The 15,000-nt window shown below is 32.2% G+C and overlaps 1 protein-coding gene across 1 annotated transcript in view; it reads right to left on the bottom strand.

Moving 5' to 3' along the window:
• LOC133665042 (high-affinity choline transporter 1-like) overlaps window positions 1-5,744 on the bottom strand; it is a 16,169-nt gene extending 10,425 nt beyond the window's left edge. The window contains exons 1-3 of the mRNA XM_062070204.1: window positions 5,636-5,744; window positions 262-417; window positions 20-168 (exon numbers count right to left, since the gene is read on the bottom strand). Of these exons, the coding sequence (XP_061926188.1) occupies window positions 20-168; window positions 262-394 (282 nt within the window). The 5' untranslated portion in view covers window positions 395-417; window positions 5,636-5,744. The remainder of the gene's footprint in view (window positions 1-19; window positions 169-261; window positions 418-5,635) is intronic.
• Window positions 5,745-15,000: the final 9,256 nt, after the last annotated feature.

Here is a 15,000-nt window from a genome sequence, read left to right as displayed (position 1 = left end):
TAGGCCATCATCGACCTACCAGGCCCACGAAGATGCAGAAGAGCTGCACCACGTCCGTGTACGCCACCGAGTAAAGTCCGCCCACCAGCGTGTAGAAGATGGCGATGAGGGCCGAGAGGACCACCGACATTTTGATGTTGATGTCCACGATGACGCTGAGCGTGGCACCTGGGGGCGCACGCGGATGATGTCACTCGCAATTAATCATTTTCACGGGGGCCGCACGTAGACGGTGAACAAATAAATAAAAATAAAACCTACCGAGAGCGGACAAGATGGCGGCGGACCAGAAGATCTCCCCCATTAAAGCGGGAATGAAGAGGAGGCCGCCCATGCGTTTCCCGTACAGCTGCTGGAAGGGGTCCAGCATGGTGACGTAACCTCGGGAGCGCATGGGCTTGGCGAAAAAGAGTCCGCCTAAATGACAAAAATGGGACAATTGCATTATTATTTGTTCAAGTTTATTTGAATAGTCACAAATGTTTCTGTCAATACGCCAGGTGTCCAAACTTTTGGACTTGAAAAAGTTTGGTGGAGGGCCGAAAGTCAACTGCATGTAAAGAAACTCTACACAATAATGTGTACATATTATATTAATATAATGGATGTATAATTAATATAATAAATATAACATTAGTATAATTGGATATTAAGAGTGCGTGAAAGTTCAACTCCTACCTTTTTTACTTCCCTCAAAGTTTTGTAATCAATCACAAATATCAAGCAGCTAAAATGCACCAAAAATGGGTAAGTGTAGGGAGTGTTTTGCATTTTTCCCATCATGCTTTGCAATAGACATGTGGGTGTAATTTTGAAATTTTTATGGTGAATGGACGTTTTTTTTATAAAATATCTACAAAGTTCAGTGAACATTTCTGTTGACGTTTTGTCTTGGTTGGATTTTTTATTTTTTCTGTACCATGACTAGGGAAGGTTGTTTCCATTGGGTCATATAAATACATTATACACATGGGTTCTTAGCAGCATGATAGAAGGTAAAAACAGGTGTGTATTAAATGGGGACTTTTTTTTATGGTGAATGGACGTTTTTTTTTATAATATCCACAAAGTTCAGTGAACATTTCTGTTGATGTTTTGTCTTGGTTGGATTTTTATTTTATTAATTATTTTTGCACCATGACTAGGGAAGGTTGTTTGCATTGGGTCATATAAATACATTATACGCATAAGTTATTAGCAGCATGATATAAGGTAAAAACAGGTGTGTATTAAATGGTGACTTTTTTATGGTGAATGGAAGTTTTTTTATAATATCCACAAAGTTCAGTGAACATTTCTGTTGACGTTTTGTCTTGGTTGGATTTTTTTTATTTTTTTATTTTTTTGCACCATGACTAGGGAAGGTTGTTTACATTTGGTCATATAAATACATTATACGCATAGGTTATTAGCAGCATGATAGAAGGTAAAAACAGGTGTGTATTAAATGGTGACTTTTTTATGGTGAATGGACGTTTTTTTTTATAATATCCACAAAGTTCAGTGAACATTTCTGTTGACGTTTTGTCTTGGTTGGATATTTTTTTTTGCACCATGACTAGGGAAGGTTGTTTGCATTGGGTCATATAAATACATTATACGCATGGGTTATTAGCAGCATGATAGTAGGTAAAAACAGGTGTGTATTAAATGGTGACTTTTTTATGGTGAATGGAAGTTTTTTTTTAAATATCCACAAAGTTCAGTGAACATTTCTGTTGACGTTTTGTCTTGGTTGGATTTTTTTTTTTTGCACCATGACTAGGGAAGGTTGTTTACATTTGGTCATTTAATACATTATACGCATAGGTTATTAGCAGCATGATAGAAGGTAAAAACAGGTGTGTATTAAATGGTGACTTTTTTATGGTGAATGGAAGTTTTTTTTTAAATATCCACAAAGTTCAGTGAACATTTCTGTTGACGTTTTGTCTTGGTTGGATTTTTTTTATTTTTTTATTTTTTTGCACCATGACTAGGGAAGGTTGTTTACATTTGGTCATATAAATACATTATACGCATAGGTTATTAGCAGCATGATAGAAGGTAAAAACAGGTGTGTATTAAATGGTGACTTTTTTATGGTGAATGGAAGTTTTTTTTATAATATCCACAAAGTTCAGTGAACATTTCTGTTGACGTTTTGTCTTGGTTGGATTTTTTTTTTTTTGCACCATGACTAGGGAAGGTTGTTTGCATTGGGTCATATAAATACATTATACGCATGGGTTATTAGCAGCATGATAGTAGGTAAAAACAGGTGTGTATTAAATGGTGACTTTTTTATGGTGAATGGAAGTTTTTTTTTAAATATCCACAAAGTTCAGTGAACATTTCTGTTGACGTTTTGTCTTGGTTGGATTTTTTTTTTTTTTGCACCATGACTAGGGAAGATTGTTTACATTTGGTCATTTAATACATTATACGCATAGGTTATTAGCAGCATGATAGAAGGTAAAAACAGGTGTGTATTAAATGGTGACTTTTTTATGGTGAATGGAAGTTTTTTTTTAAATATCCACAAAGTTCAGTGAACATTTCTATTGACGTTTTGTCTTGGTTGGATTATTTTTATTTTTTTTGCACCATGACTAGGGAAGGTTGTTTACATTTGGTCATTTAATACATTATACGCATAGGTTATTAGCAGCATGATGGAAGGTAAAAACAGGTGTGTACTAAATGGTGACTTTTTTATGGTGAATGGATGTTTTTTTTTATAATATCCACAAAGTTCAGTGAACATTTTTGTTGACGTTTTGTCTTGGTTGGATTTTTTTCGTTTTTTTATTTTTTTGCACCATGACTAGGGAAGGTTGTTTACATTTGGTCATATAAATACATTATACGCATAGGTTATTGGCAGCATAATAGAAGGTAAAAACAGGTGTGTATTAAATGGTGACTTTTTTATGGTGAATGGACTTTTTTTTTTATAATATCCACAAAGTTCAGTGAACATTTCTGTTGACGTTTTGTCTTGGTTGGATTTTTTAATTTTTTATTTTTTGCACCATGACTAGGGAAGGTTTTTTGCGTTGGGTCATACAAATACATTATACGCATGGGTTATTAGCAGCATGATAGAATGTAAAAACAGGTGTGTATTAAATGGTGACCTTTTTATGGTGAATGGACGTTTTTTTTATAATATCCACAAAGTTCAGTGAACATTTCTGTTGACGTTTTGTGTTGGTTGGATTTTATTGTATTTTTTTCTCACCATGACTAGGGAAGGTTGTTTGCATTGGGTCATATCAATACATTATACGCATGGGTTATTAGCAGTTTAATAGAAGGTAAAAACAGGTGTGTATTAAATGGTGACTTTTTTATGGTGAATGGACGTTTTTTTTATAATATCCACAAAGTTCAGTGAACATTTCTGTTGACATTTTGTCTTGGTTGGATTTTTATTATTTATTTTTTTTGCACCATGACTAGGGAAGGTTGTTTGCATTGGGTCATACAAATACATTATACGCATGGGTTATTAGCAGCATGATAGAAGGTAAAAACAGGTGTGTATTAAATGGTGATAAAAATATCAGTGTCAACATTTTAGTACTTTTAAAATGAACGAGAGATACCAGCAAGATGCAAATGCAAGATTTCTTATTCGACTCATGACGTCTCACGGGCCAATTTGAAGACGTCGCAGGGGCTACACTTGTAATTTGGACACCCTTGCTCGAGACGGACGATAAAAGTCACCCTAAAACAGGAGTTTTGCAGCCCGTGGCTAATTTTTTTTAACGCACAACCTTAAGCATTGGAATATTAGCATTGTCAGAATAATTGTATCTAAATTATCACACAACTTTGTGTTACATTGAGTTCAGCTCGCCCTGCCAGAGGACAAAAGCTGCCTTTGATGCTACCAAGCAGAAGGTTTGTAAAACTCCACTGTGTAGGATGGGAAGCAACATGAAGGTGTTCTGTTTCTTTGATGCATTGTAATCCACGGAAATATTTTGTCCTGACCCGAGATCTACAAAGCGGAGAGGAAGCAGAGCCGGAACTTCCCTCCTCCAGGCACCTCTTCTTTGAACTCTTTTACGACCTTTTCTTTGAACCGACCTTTTTTTTTAACTGTTTTGTAATCAAAGGCGATGGCTGTTTACGACCCCCGTCCCTTTAGAAACAGCTGTTGCCATGTAATCAGGGAAAGTCCAAATAAAAGAGGAGGCGTACAATCTTTCGTCAGAGCGTGGTGACTCTGTTCAAGGGTACAGGTGTACGCGTTTCTCCTCACTGAGCCAAATTTAATTCTGTCTCTGTTTGATTCCTTGCTTCTTGTCTTGTTTAATAGATGTCATCAGTGTTTGAACCTGACAAGCATGTTATCTTTTTTTTGTGCTTGTTTTGCAGGTGTACACCTCAGCATCAAATATTTTGTTACTTGACGAATGTTAGCATGCTAACGTTAGTTTGCTAGTTTTTTTTTTTTTAGCTAATTTTGTATTTACACCTCAGTCATGTTTTGGTACTTGATGTATGCTAACAGTAGCATTCTAGCATTTTAAACACATTCGTCAGGTACACACCTCAGAGTAATATATTTTGGTACTTGATGCATGTTACAGGTTGCATTTTAGCATTCTAGCTTTTTTAGCTAATTTAGCAGGTATACACCTCAGTGTCATATATCTTGTTACTTGACAGATGATAGCATGCTAACATTAGTCAGCTTGCTTTTTTTTAGCTAATTTTGCAGATATACACCTCAGTCATATCTTTGGTACTTGATGTATGCTAACATTAGCATGCTAGCATTTTAAACACATTCTTCAGGTACACACCTCAGAGTAATATATTTTGGTACTTGACGCATGTTACTGTTAGCATTCTAGCTTTTTTAACTAATTTAGCAGCTATACACCTTAATGTCAAATACCTTGTTACCTGACAGATGATACCTGTTAGCATGCTAACATTAGTATGCTCACTTATTTTGTTTTTTGTTAAGCTAATTTTGTAGATATACACGTCATCTATGTTTTAGTACTTGATGCATGCTAATGTTAGCATGCTAGCATTTTAAACACATTCTTCAGCTGTTTTGGCTAATTTAGCAGGTTTGTGCCTCAGTTTTAGTTTTAGTATTTCACTAATGCTAACTTTAAGCATGCTATAATTAGAATAATTGTATCTAAGTTATCACAAAACTTTGTGTTGAAATTAGTTCCCGGCGAGAAGACAAAAGCTGTCTTTGAACCTACCAAGCAGACGGCTTGTAAAACTCCACTGTGTAGGATGAGAGTCAACATGAAGGTGTTCTGTTTCTTTCATGTATTGTAATCAAGAGAAAGATATTGTCTGACCCAAGAACTACAAAGAGGAGAGGAAGCAGGGCAGGAACCGCTTGTTTGAACTGTTTTACAACCTTTTCTTTGAACTGTTCTGCAACCAAAGGCGATGGCTGTTTACGACCCACGTCCCTTAGAAACAGCTGTTGCCATGTAATCAGGGAAAGTCCAAATGTGACACTGTTGAAATGTACACCAAATCATATCCAATATATATTATGTAGAGCACAAGGAAGTGTTTTAAATGTAGATATTGATGTTTTCCTTTAAAGAGAGGATGACACACATGCGCTGATGACACACGGCTACAGTGGAGCGTCACTCACCAACCACGAGACTGAGGGCGTATCCAAAGGGGGCTTGTGCCCAAGCCAAGCCGTTATCCGGGAGATAAACATACTCAGCAGTGCCGTTAATGTATCCTCCTCCCACCCAAGTTGCTGAAATCAGATTTTAAAAAGGCAACACGGTAAGCACATTTTTAATAACGAATATTATTATGTTTTATTATTACCTACGCGTGGGGCCACTCCATTAGGTACACCTAACGAGCTCCTGAAATTATTTTAGAACACATTTTCTGACTGGTGACTAGTGACGTCATCCATGGGGCTGATTGTGAATAATTAACACGTTCATCCATCCATCCATTTTCTACCGCTTATTCCCTTCGGGGTCGCGGGGGTCGCTGGAGCCTATCTCAGCTACAATCGGGCGGAAGGCGGTGTACACCCTGGACAAGTCGCCACCTCATCACAGGCCAACATAACATACAAATTAAATACCATTAATAACATAAAATAGTTTTCATGTAATGCGGCTGGTTGTGAATAATAACACGTTAATAACATACACGTTAAATAACATTAATAACTTAAAAGTTTTCAGGTAATGGGGCTTATTGTGAATGATAACACGTTAATAACATACACATTACGTTAAATAACATTAATAACATAAAATAGTTTTCATGTAATGGGGAAAATTGTGAATAATAACACGTTCATAACACACATTAAATAACATAAAATAAAAATAGTTTTCATGTAATGGGGCTGATTGTGAATAATAACTCGTTAATAACACACAACTTAAGTAACGTTAATAACATAAAATAGTTTTCATGTAATGGGGAAAATTGTGAATAATAACACGTTAATAACATACACATTAAATAATGGCAATGACATACGTTTTTCGTGTAATAATTGTGAATAATAACATGTTAATAACACACATTAAATAACGTTAATAACAAAAGTTTTCATGTAATGGGGCTGATTGTGAATAATATGTTAATAACACACATTAAATAGCGTTAATAACAAAATAGTTTTCATGCGATTGTGAATAATAACACGTTAAAAACAAATTAAATAAGGTTAATAACAAAAGTTTTCATGTAATGGGGCTGATTGTGAATAATATGTTAATAACACACATTAAATGGCGTTAATAATAAAATAGTTTTCATGCGATTGTGAATAACAACACGTTAATAAACTAATTAAGTAACGTTAATAACATAAAATAGTTTTCATGTAATGGGGCTGATTGTGAATAATAACACATGAATAACACACACTAAGTAATATTAATAACAAAATAGTTTTCATGCGATTGTGAATAATAACACGTTAATAACACACATTAAGTAATATTAATAACAAAATAGTTTTCATGCGATTGTGAATAATAACACGTTAATAACACACATTAAAAAAATAACAAAATAAAATAGTTTTCATGTAATGGGGCTGATTATGAATAATAACACGTTAATAACACACATTAAATAACATTAATAACAAAATAGTTTTATGCGATTGTGAATAATACGTTAATAAACAAACGAAATAACGTTAATAACATAAAATAGTTATCATGGAATGGGGCTGATTGTGAATAATAACACGCTAATAACATACAAATTAAATAATGTTAATAACATAAAATAGTTTTCATGTAATGGGACTGATTGTGAATAATATGTTAATAACACACATTAAATGGCGTTAATAATAAAATAGTTTTCATGCGATTGTGAATAACAACACGTTAATAAACTAATTAAGTAACGTTAATAACATAAAATAGTTTTCATGTAATGGGGCTGATTGTGAATAATAACACATGAATAACACACACTAAGTAATATTAATAACAAAATAGTTTTCATGCGATTGTGAATATAACACGTTAATCACACACATTAAATAACATTAATAACAAAATAGTTTTATGCGATTGTGAATAATACGTTAATAAACAAACGAAATAACGTTAATAACATACAATAGTTATCATGGAATGGGGCTGATTGTGACTAATAACACGCTAATAACATACAAATTAAATAATGTTAATAACATAAAATAGTTTTCATGTAATGGGACTGATTGTGAATAATAACCCGTTAATAACATACACATTAAATAACGTTAATAACATAAAATAGTTTTCATGTAATAGGGAAAATTGTGAATAACAACACGTTAAAAACATACAACTTTTAAATAACGGTAATAACATACGTTTTCATGTAATAATTGTGAATAATAACACGTTAATAACACACATTAAATAGCATTAATAACAAAATAGTTTTCATGCGATTGTGAATAGTAACACGTTAATAAACAAATTTAAATAACGATAATAACAAAATAGTTTTCATGTAATGGGGCTGATTGAGAACAATAACACATTAATAACACACATTAAATAACATTAATAAGAAAATAGTTGTATGCGATTGTGAATAATAACACGTTAATAAACAAATTAAATATAGTTGATAACATAAAATAGTTTTCATGTAATGCGGCTGATTGTGAATAATAACACGTTAATAACATACACGTTAAATAACATTAATAACTTAAAAGTTTTCAGGTAATGGGGCTTATTGTGAATAATAACACGTTAATAACATACACATTACGTTAAATAACGTTAATAACATAAAATAGTTTTCATGTAATGGGGAAAATTGTGAATAATAACACGTTAATAACACACATTAAATAACATAAAATAAAAATAGTTTTCATGTAATGGGGAAAATTGTGAATAATAACACGTTAATAACACACATTAAATAACATAAAATAAAAATAGTTTTCATGTAATGGGGAAAATTGTGAATAATAACACGTTAATAACACACATTAAATAACATAAAATAAAAATAGTTTTCATGTAATGGGGCTGATTGTGAATAACAACTCGTTAATAACACACAAATTAAGTAACGTTAATAACATAAAATAGTTTTCATGTAATGGGGAAAATTGTGAATAATAACACGTTAATAACATACACATTAAACAATGGCAATAACATACGTTTTTCGTGTAATAATTGTGAATAATAACATGTTAATAACACACATTAAATAACGTTAATAACAAAAGTTTTCATGTAATGGGGCTGATTGTGAATAATATGTTAATAACACACATTAAATAGCGTTAATAACAAAATAGTTTTCATGCGATTGTGAATAATAACACGTTAATAAACATATTTAAATAACAATAATAACAAAATAGTTTTCATGTAATGGGGCTGATTGTCAATAATAACACGTTAACACACATTAAATAACATTAATAACAATAGTTTTCATGCAATTGTGAATAACACGTTAAATAAATTAAATAATGTTAATAACATAAAATAGTTTTCATGTAATGGGGCTGATTGTGAATAATAACACATTAATAACACACATTAAATAACAATAACAAAATAGTTTTCATGCGATTGTGAATAACAACACGTTAATATACAAATTAAATAACGTTAATAATATAAAATAGTTTTCATGTAATGGGGCTGATTGTGAATAATAACACGTTAATAACACACATTAAATAACATTAATAACAAAATAGTTTTCATGCGATTGTGAATAATAACACTTTAATAAACAAATTAAATAACGTTAATAACATAAAATAGTTTGCATGTAATGGGGCTGATTGTGAATAATAACACATGAATAACACACATTAAATAACAATAACCAAATAGTTTTCCTGCGATTGTGAATAATAACACACACATTAAATAACGTTAATAACATAAAATACATAAAATAGTTTTCATGTAATGGGGCTGATTGTGAATAATAACACATTAATAACACACATTAAGTAACATTAATAACAAAATAGTTTTCATGCGATTGTGAATAATAACACACACATTAAATAACGTTAATAACATAAAATACTTTTCAGGTAATGGGGCTGATTGTGAATAATAACACATTAATAACACACATTAAAAAACAATAACAAAATAGTTTTCATGCGATTGTGAATACTAACACGTTAATAAACAAATTAAATAACGTTAACATAAAATAGTTTTCATGTAATGGGGCTGATTGTGAATAATAACACACGAATAGCACACATTAAGTAACATTAATAGCAAAATAATTTTCATGCGATTGTGAATAATAACACGTTAACAAACAAATTAAATAACGTTAATAACATAAAATACTTTTCATGTAATGGGGCTGATTGTGAATAATAACACATTAATAACACACATTAAGTAACATTAATAACAATATGGTTTTCATGCGATTGTGAATAATAACACACACATTAAATAACGTTAATAACAAAAAGAACAAACTAGTTTTGCAGCACAAACAAACGGGACAACTTTGGGGGGGGGGGGTGTATGACGTCACTAGTCAGAAAAATGTATATTACAATCGCTTATATTTACAACTTGTATAACTTAACTAAACCGTAATGGCACGAATGCCAATGTTTACAGCAGTGCTATTTTAATATTGCCAACGACAAGGGGGGCCAAACAAAAATTATATTTTAACAAAAACATATACATTTATTTTAACGAGGTTTAATGTAATAGTAGTTTGTAGATAATTGTTGTGCTGGTGTACCTAATGAACTGGCCGTCGGCGTCCATCTAAATCAAACGTGTCAACAAAACTCCTCAAAACCAAAACATGTTATTTCAGTAGTGAAAGTGAAAGTAAACAAATATGTGTATTGCAATAATTACAAAACATGTTATTTCAGAAGTGAAAGTGAAAGTAAATAAATATGTGTATTGCAATAATTACAAAACATGTTATTTCAGAAGTGAAAGTGAAAGTAAATACATATATGTATTGCAAAAATTACAAAACATGTTATTTCAGAAGTGAAAGTGAAAGTAAATAAATATGTGTATTGCAATAATTACAAAACATGTTATTTCAGAAGTGAAAGTAAATAAATATGTGTATTGCAATAATTACAAAACATGTTATTTCAGAAGTGAAAGTGAAAGTAAATAAATATGTGTATTGCAATAATTACAAAACATGTTATTTCAGAAGTGAAAGTGAAAGTAAATAAATATGTGTATTGCAATAATTACAAAACATGTTATTTCAGAAGTGAAAGTGAAAGTAAATCAATAATTACCCGTCATGGTAAATCCCCCGACGAACAAGCCGATGTCTCTGCCTCCCACCATGATGGTCTCGCTGCGGTCTGTGCCCTCCGCCTCCCCCGAGTGTTTGTTCTTCCACGCCGCCCAGATGCCCACGAAGAGGATGAGCAGGTAGAAGACCGCGATGGCCACCAGTCCTTCCACGTGGATGGTCATGGCCGCGCAGCGAGGACGCACGGAGGACCTGCGTGGGTGCGAGTATGCGCGCGCATGTGCGTAAAGAATAAAACATGGTTTGTACATCAAATGAGGGACGGAATGTCACAATTACGCAAATACATAAAACGCATTAAAATGTGGGGGAAAATGCTCATAAAACACATAAAACAAGACATTAGATTTTAAAAGAAGTTATTAAAAATAAAAGAGTGGTCACAATTATGTTTGCGTTACTTTGTAATGAACCAAATCCGTGCGTAATTTGGCGCATTACGCACGTAGACGTGACTTCTTCTGCGCCCACGTTAGACTTGCGCAAAAAAAAAAAAAAAGGTAAATATTATGACAAAAAGGTTAAAAAGTATTTTCCAACGTACCTGAGGAGCGTCTAGAAACATGTGCCGACGGCTCCGTGGGAGATCCTGCGTGGAGCGCGCCAATGAGACAATGGCGGAGGGTCTGCCGGGTGACTTTGGTGGCTCTCTTTTTTTTTTTTTTTTTTACAGAGGGCTTACGTCAGAGGACCGGTAACATACGTCAAAGGAAATGCAATGATACGTTTACACAATTTGACTACGGACAAGCGGTAGGAAATGGATGGATGGACTTTTTTTTTTTTTGGTCTATATCAAAAGTCTCTCATGGCTTACAAAAAGTGGTTCACTACCTTTTTTTTCCACCAACACTCGGCTCTCCAAGTACCGCCAACATTCAAATACAGTAGCGTAGTAGGCCTAAGTATTCGTTAAAAAAAGAGACGGAGGTTTTCTTTAACAAGTATATTTAATATTTTTGCTTTTGCGCCGCAGTTTGAACAGTAACACTGGCTTTGAATATTCAACTAAGTGATTCTCTGGCGTACCACAGTTTGACAACCACTGGGTTAGAAGCATATATTGCATAAAAAATGGCACTTTTTTGTTGACTGTACTGCTTATAAAATGTATTCTTAAGATTTTACAAAAAAAAAGACCCAACCTATCATTACCAATCCCCATTTTTGTTGACTCTAAATCACAAAAAAACTCTAGCAAGAGGCGGCTAACAATGCAGCCATTTATTCAGCCTGTAAAACCCTCTAAAAAAATCATCCCAAAACCGCCAACAATACTCTATTTACATGTGGTAAACCTACATATTAACCACGGATCGGTGATATTGTTATTATACGAGCTAAAGCAGAGGAACTACTTCTTGTAACGTGGCACATTGTAATGCAGCTATTGGCGTATTGAGCTGCTGCGTCGCCTCGGAGTTGGTCAAAGTGAATTCAAGATTATAAATCACACTTGTGTAGTAGAAGGGTATATGGCCATAAACCGAGAAGCTGGTCAACTTTAGTCTCGACCTGAAAACATCACAAAGAAGACATAAAAAGACACTACTTTGCTCCTATTTTTTTTGTAACCAGAGGGTTATAATGAATTCTCCATTTAAACAGGGGACACAAGTCCGGTGCTGGAAGATATAAACATCCCATCAGTCGGCATCCCAGTGAGAGCAGACGTCGTACAGTAAGTGATTGTTTTAATACGTTCATACAGTAGTTTGTGTTTAGCAATAATGCTGCATGATGCGTAGCGTTTCACTGAAGCTGGGTCTGTTTGTAGGTCATCCTCCTTATATTCAGCCTCAAAAATATATAATCATTTGTCCCAAAGTAGTCTTTGTTGGCTGGATGTCATGAAGTCTGCCATGAGTAGTAGTGTTGTTGTTGTTGTTGTTGTTTGGAAAAGTGAACATTGTGACGCGTCTGATTGTGAATAATACATTAATAACACACATTAAATAACATTAACAAAATAGTTTTCATACGATTATGAACAATAACATGTTAATAAACAAATTAAATAACGTTAATAACATAAAATAGTTTTCATGTAATGGGGCTGATTGTGAATAATAACACATGAATAACACACATCAAGTAACTTTAATAACAAAATCGTTTTCATGCGATTGTGAATAATAACACACATTGAATAACGTTAATAACATAAAATAGTTTTCATGTAATGGGGCTGATTGTGAATAATACATTAATAACACATATTAAATAACATTAACAAAATAGTTTGCATGCGATTATGAATAATAACACGCTAATAAAAAAATTAAAAAACGTTAATAACATAACATTTTTTTATGTAATGGGGCTGATTGTGAATAATACATTATTAACACACATTAAATAACATTTACAAAATAGGTTTCATGCGATTGTGAATAACAACGCATTAATAAACAAATTAAATGACGTTAATAACATAAAATAGTTTTCATGTAATGGGGCTGATTGTGAATAATAACACATTAAATAACATTAATAACAAAATAGTTTTCATGCGATTGTGACTAACACGTTAATAAACAAATTAAATAACGTTAATAACATAAAATAGTTTTCATGTAATGGGGCTGATTGTGAATAATACATTAATAACACATATTAAATAACATTAACAAAGTCGTTTGAATGCGATTATGAATAATAACATGTTAATAAACAAATTTAAAAAACGTTAATAACATAACAGAGTTTTCATGTAATGGGGCTGATTGTGAATAAAAAACACATTAAATAACATTAATAACAAAATAGTTTTCATGCGATTGTGAATAACAACACGTTAATAAACAAATTACATAATGTTAATAACATAAAATAGTTTTCATGTAATGGGGCTGATTGTGAATAAAAACACATTAAATAACATTAATAACAAAATAGTTTTCATGCGATTGTGAATAACAACACGTTAATAAACAAATTAAATAATGTTAATAACATAAAATAGTTTTCATGTAATGGGGCTGATTGTGAATAATAACACATGAATGACACAAATTAAGTAACATTAATAACAAAATAGTTTTCATGCGATTGTGAATAACAACGCACACATTAAATAACGTTAATAACATAAAATAGTTTTCATGTAATGGGGCTGATTGTGGATAATAACACATTAATAAAACACATAATAACACACATTAAATAACAATAACAAAATAGTTTTCATGCGATTGTGAATAATAACACACATTAAGTAACGTTAACATAAAAAGGACAAACTAGTTTTGCAGCACAAACAAACGGGACAACTTGTGAGGGGGGGGGGGGGGTTGATGACGTCACTAATCAGAACATGCATTTTAAGAATCGCTTATACTTATAACTTATATAACTTAACTAAACCGTAATGGTTTAGTTTATGGTAAAGCATTACATTTTAATTGCATTTTTGTATTTATTATTAAAAAAAAAAGTTTTAATATTATGCAATACAACACAGTGCATGGATAAACAAAAACTTTGATTTTTTTTTATAACAGACTTCCACTCAACCCAAAAAATTAAACAAATACATAAAAAGTAGTCCTTACGATGCATTTAAAAAAAATCAGATTAATCGCACATTTCAGTTTAAATTAATCGTGATTATTCAGTCAATTACTTGCTTCCAAAAGTTACATCATTGACACAAATGCAATGTCATGCACAAACATTTTATAAAATGTTTTTACTTAAATGTACGAAATGTATTTGCTGAAAAGCTAATAAAAGCATGATCTAAAGTCCTTTATTTTGAAAACAACATTTTGGGACCTGATCACTGACCTTGTGTCAACGCACGCTGCCATCCAGGCACGGGTAATGTAGAGGGTCAAAATGAATTCATAAAAAAAAAATAATTTCATAAAAATCTAAACCAATTGTGTGGTTAATCAGAAACTATACATCATTAGTGTGATATTTTCTGCGATTAATCACGCCTTCAATCGTTATTTTTGACAGCCCTAAAAAAATACAAATAAAAACAATATTAAATGATTACAATGGATATGCATGTAACAAAGAGGGAGATTACAATGTATTTTGTATTTATTTTTAACATTTCTTTCTTTCCCCCCAACTCATATTTGGTTACTGGTATTTTCCCCAACACTTGTCTTTCATTAATGGCCCATCCATTTTTAAAAATAAATAAATTGTGCTTTTCTTGTCAAACAGTTTCCTCCAGTATCTCTTCATCTTAAT

Source organism: Entelurus aequoreus, linkage group LG02, assembly GCF_033978785.1.
Source record: "Entelurus aequoreus isolate RoL-2023_Sb linkage group LG02, RoL_Eaeq_v1.1, whole genome shotgun sequence".
In the NCBI taxonomy this organism is placed as follows: Eukaryota; Metazoa; Chordata; class Actinopteri; order Syngnathiformes; family Syngnathidae; genus Entelurus; species Entelurus aequoreus.
The sequence above is the reverse complement of the archived record's forward strand: the minus strand, read 5'-3'. Positions and strand labels throughout refer to the sequence as shown.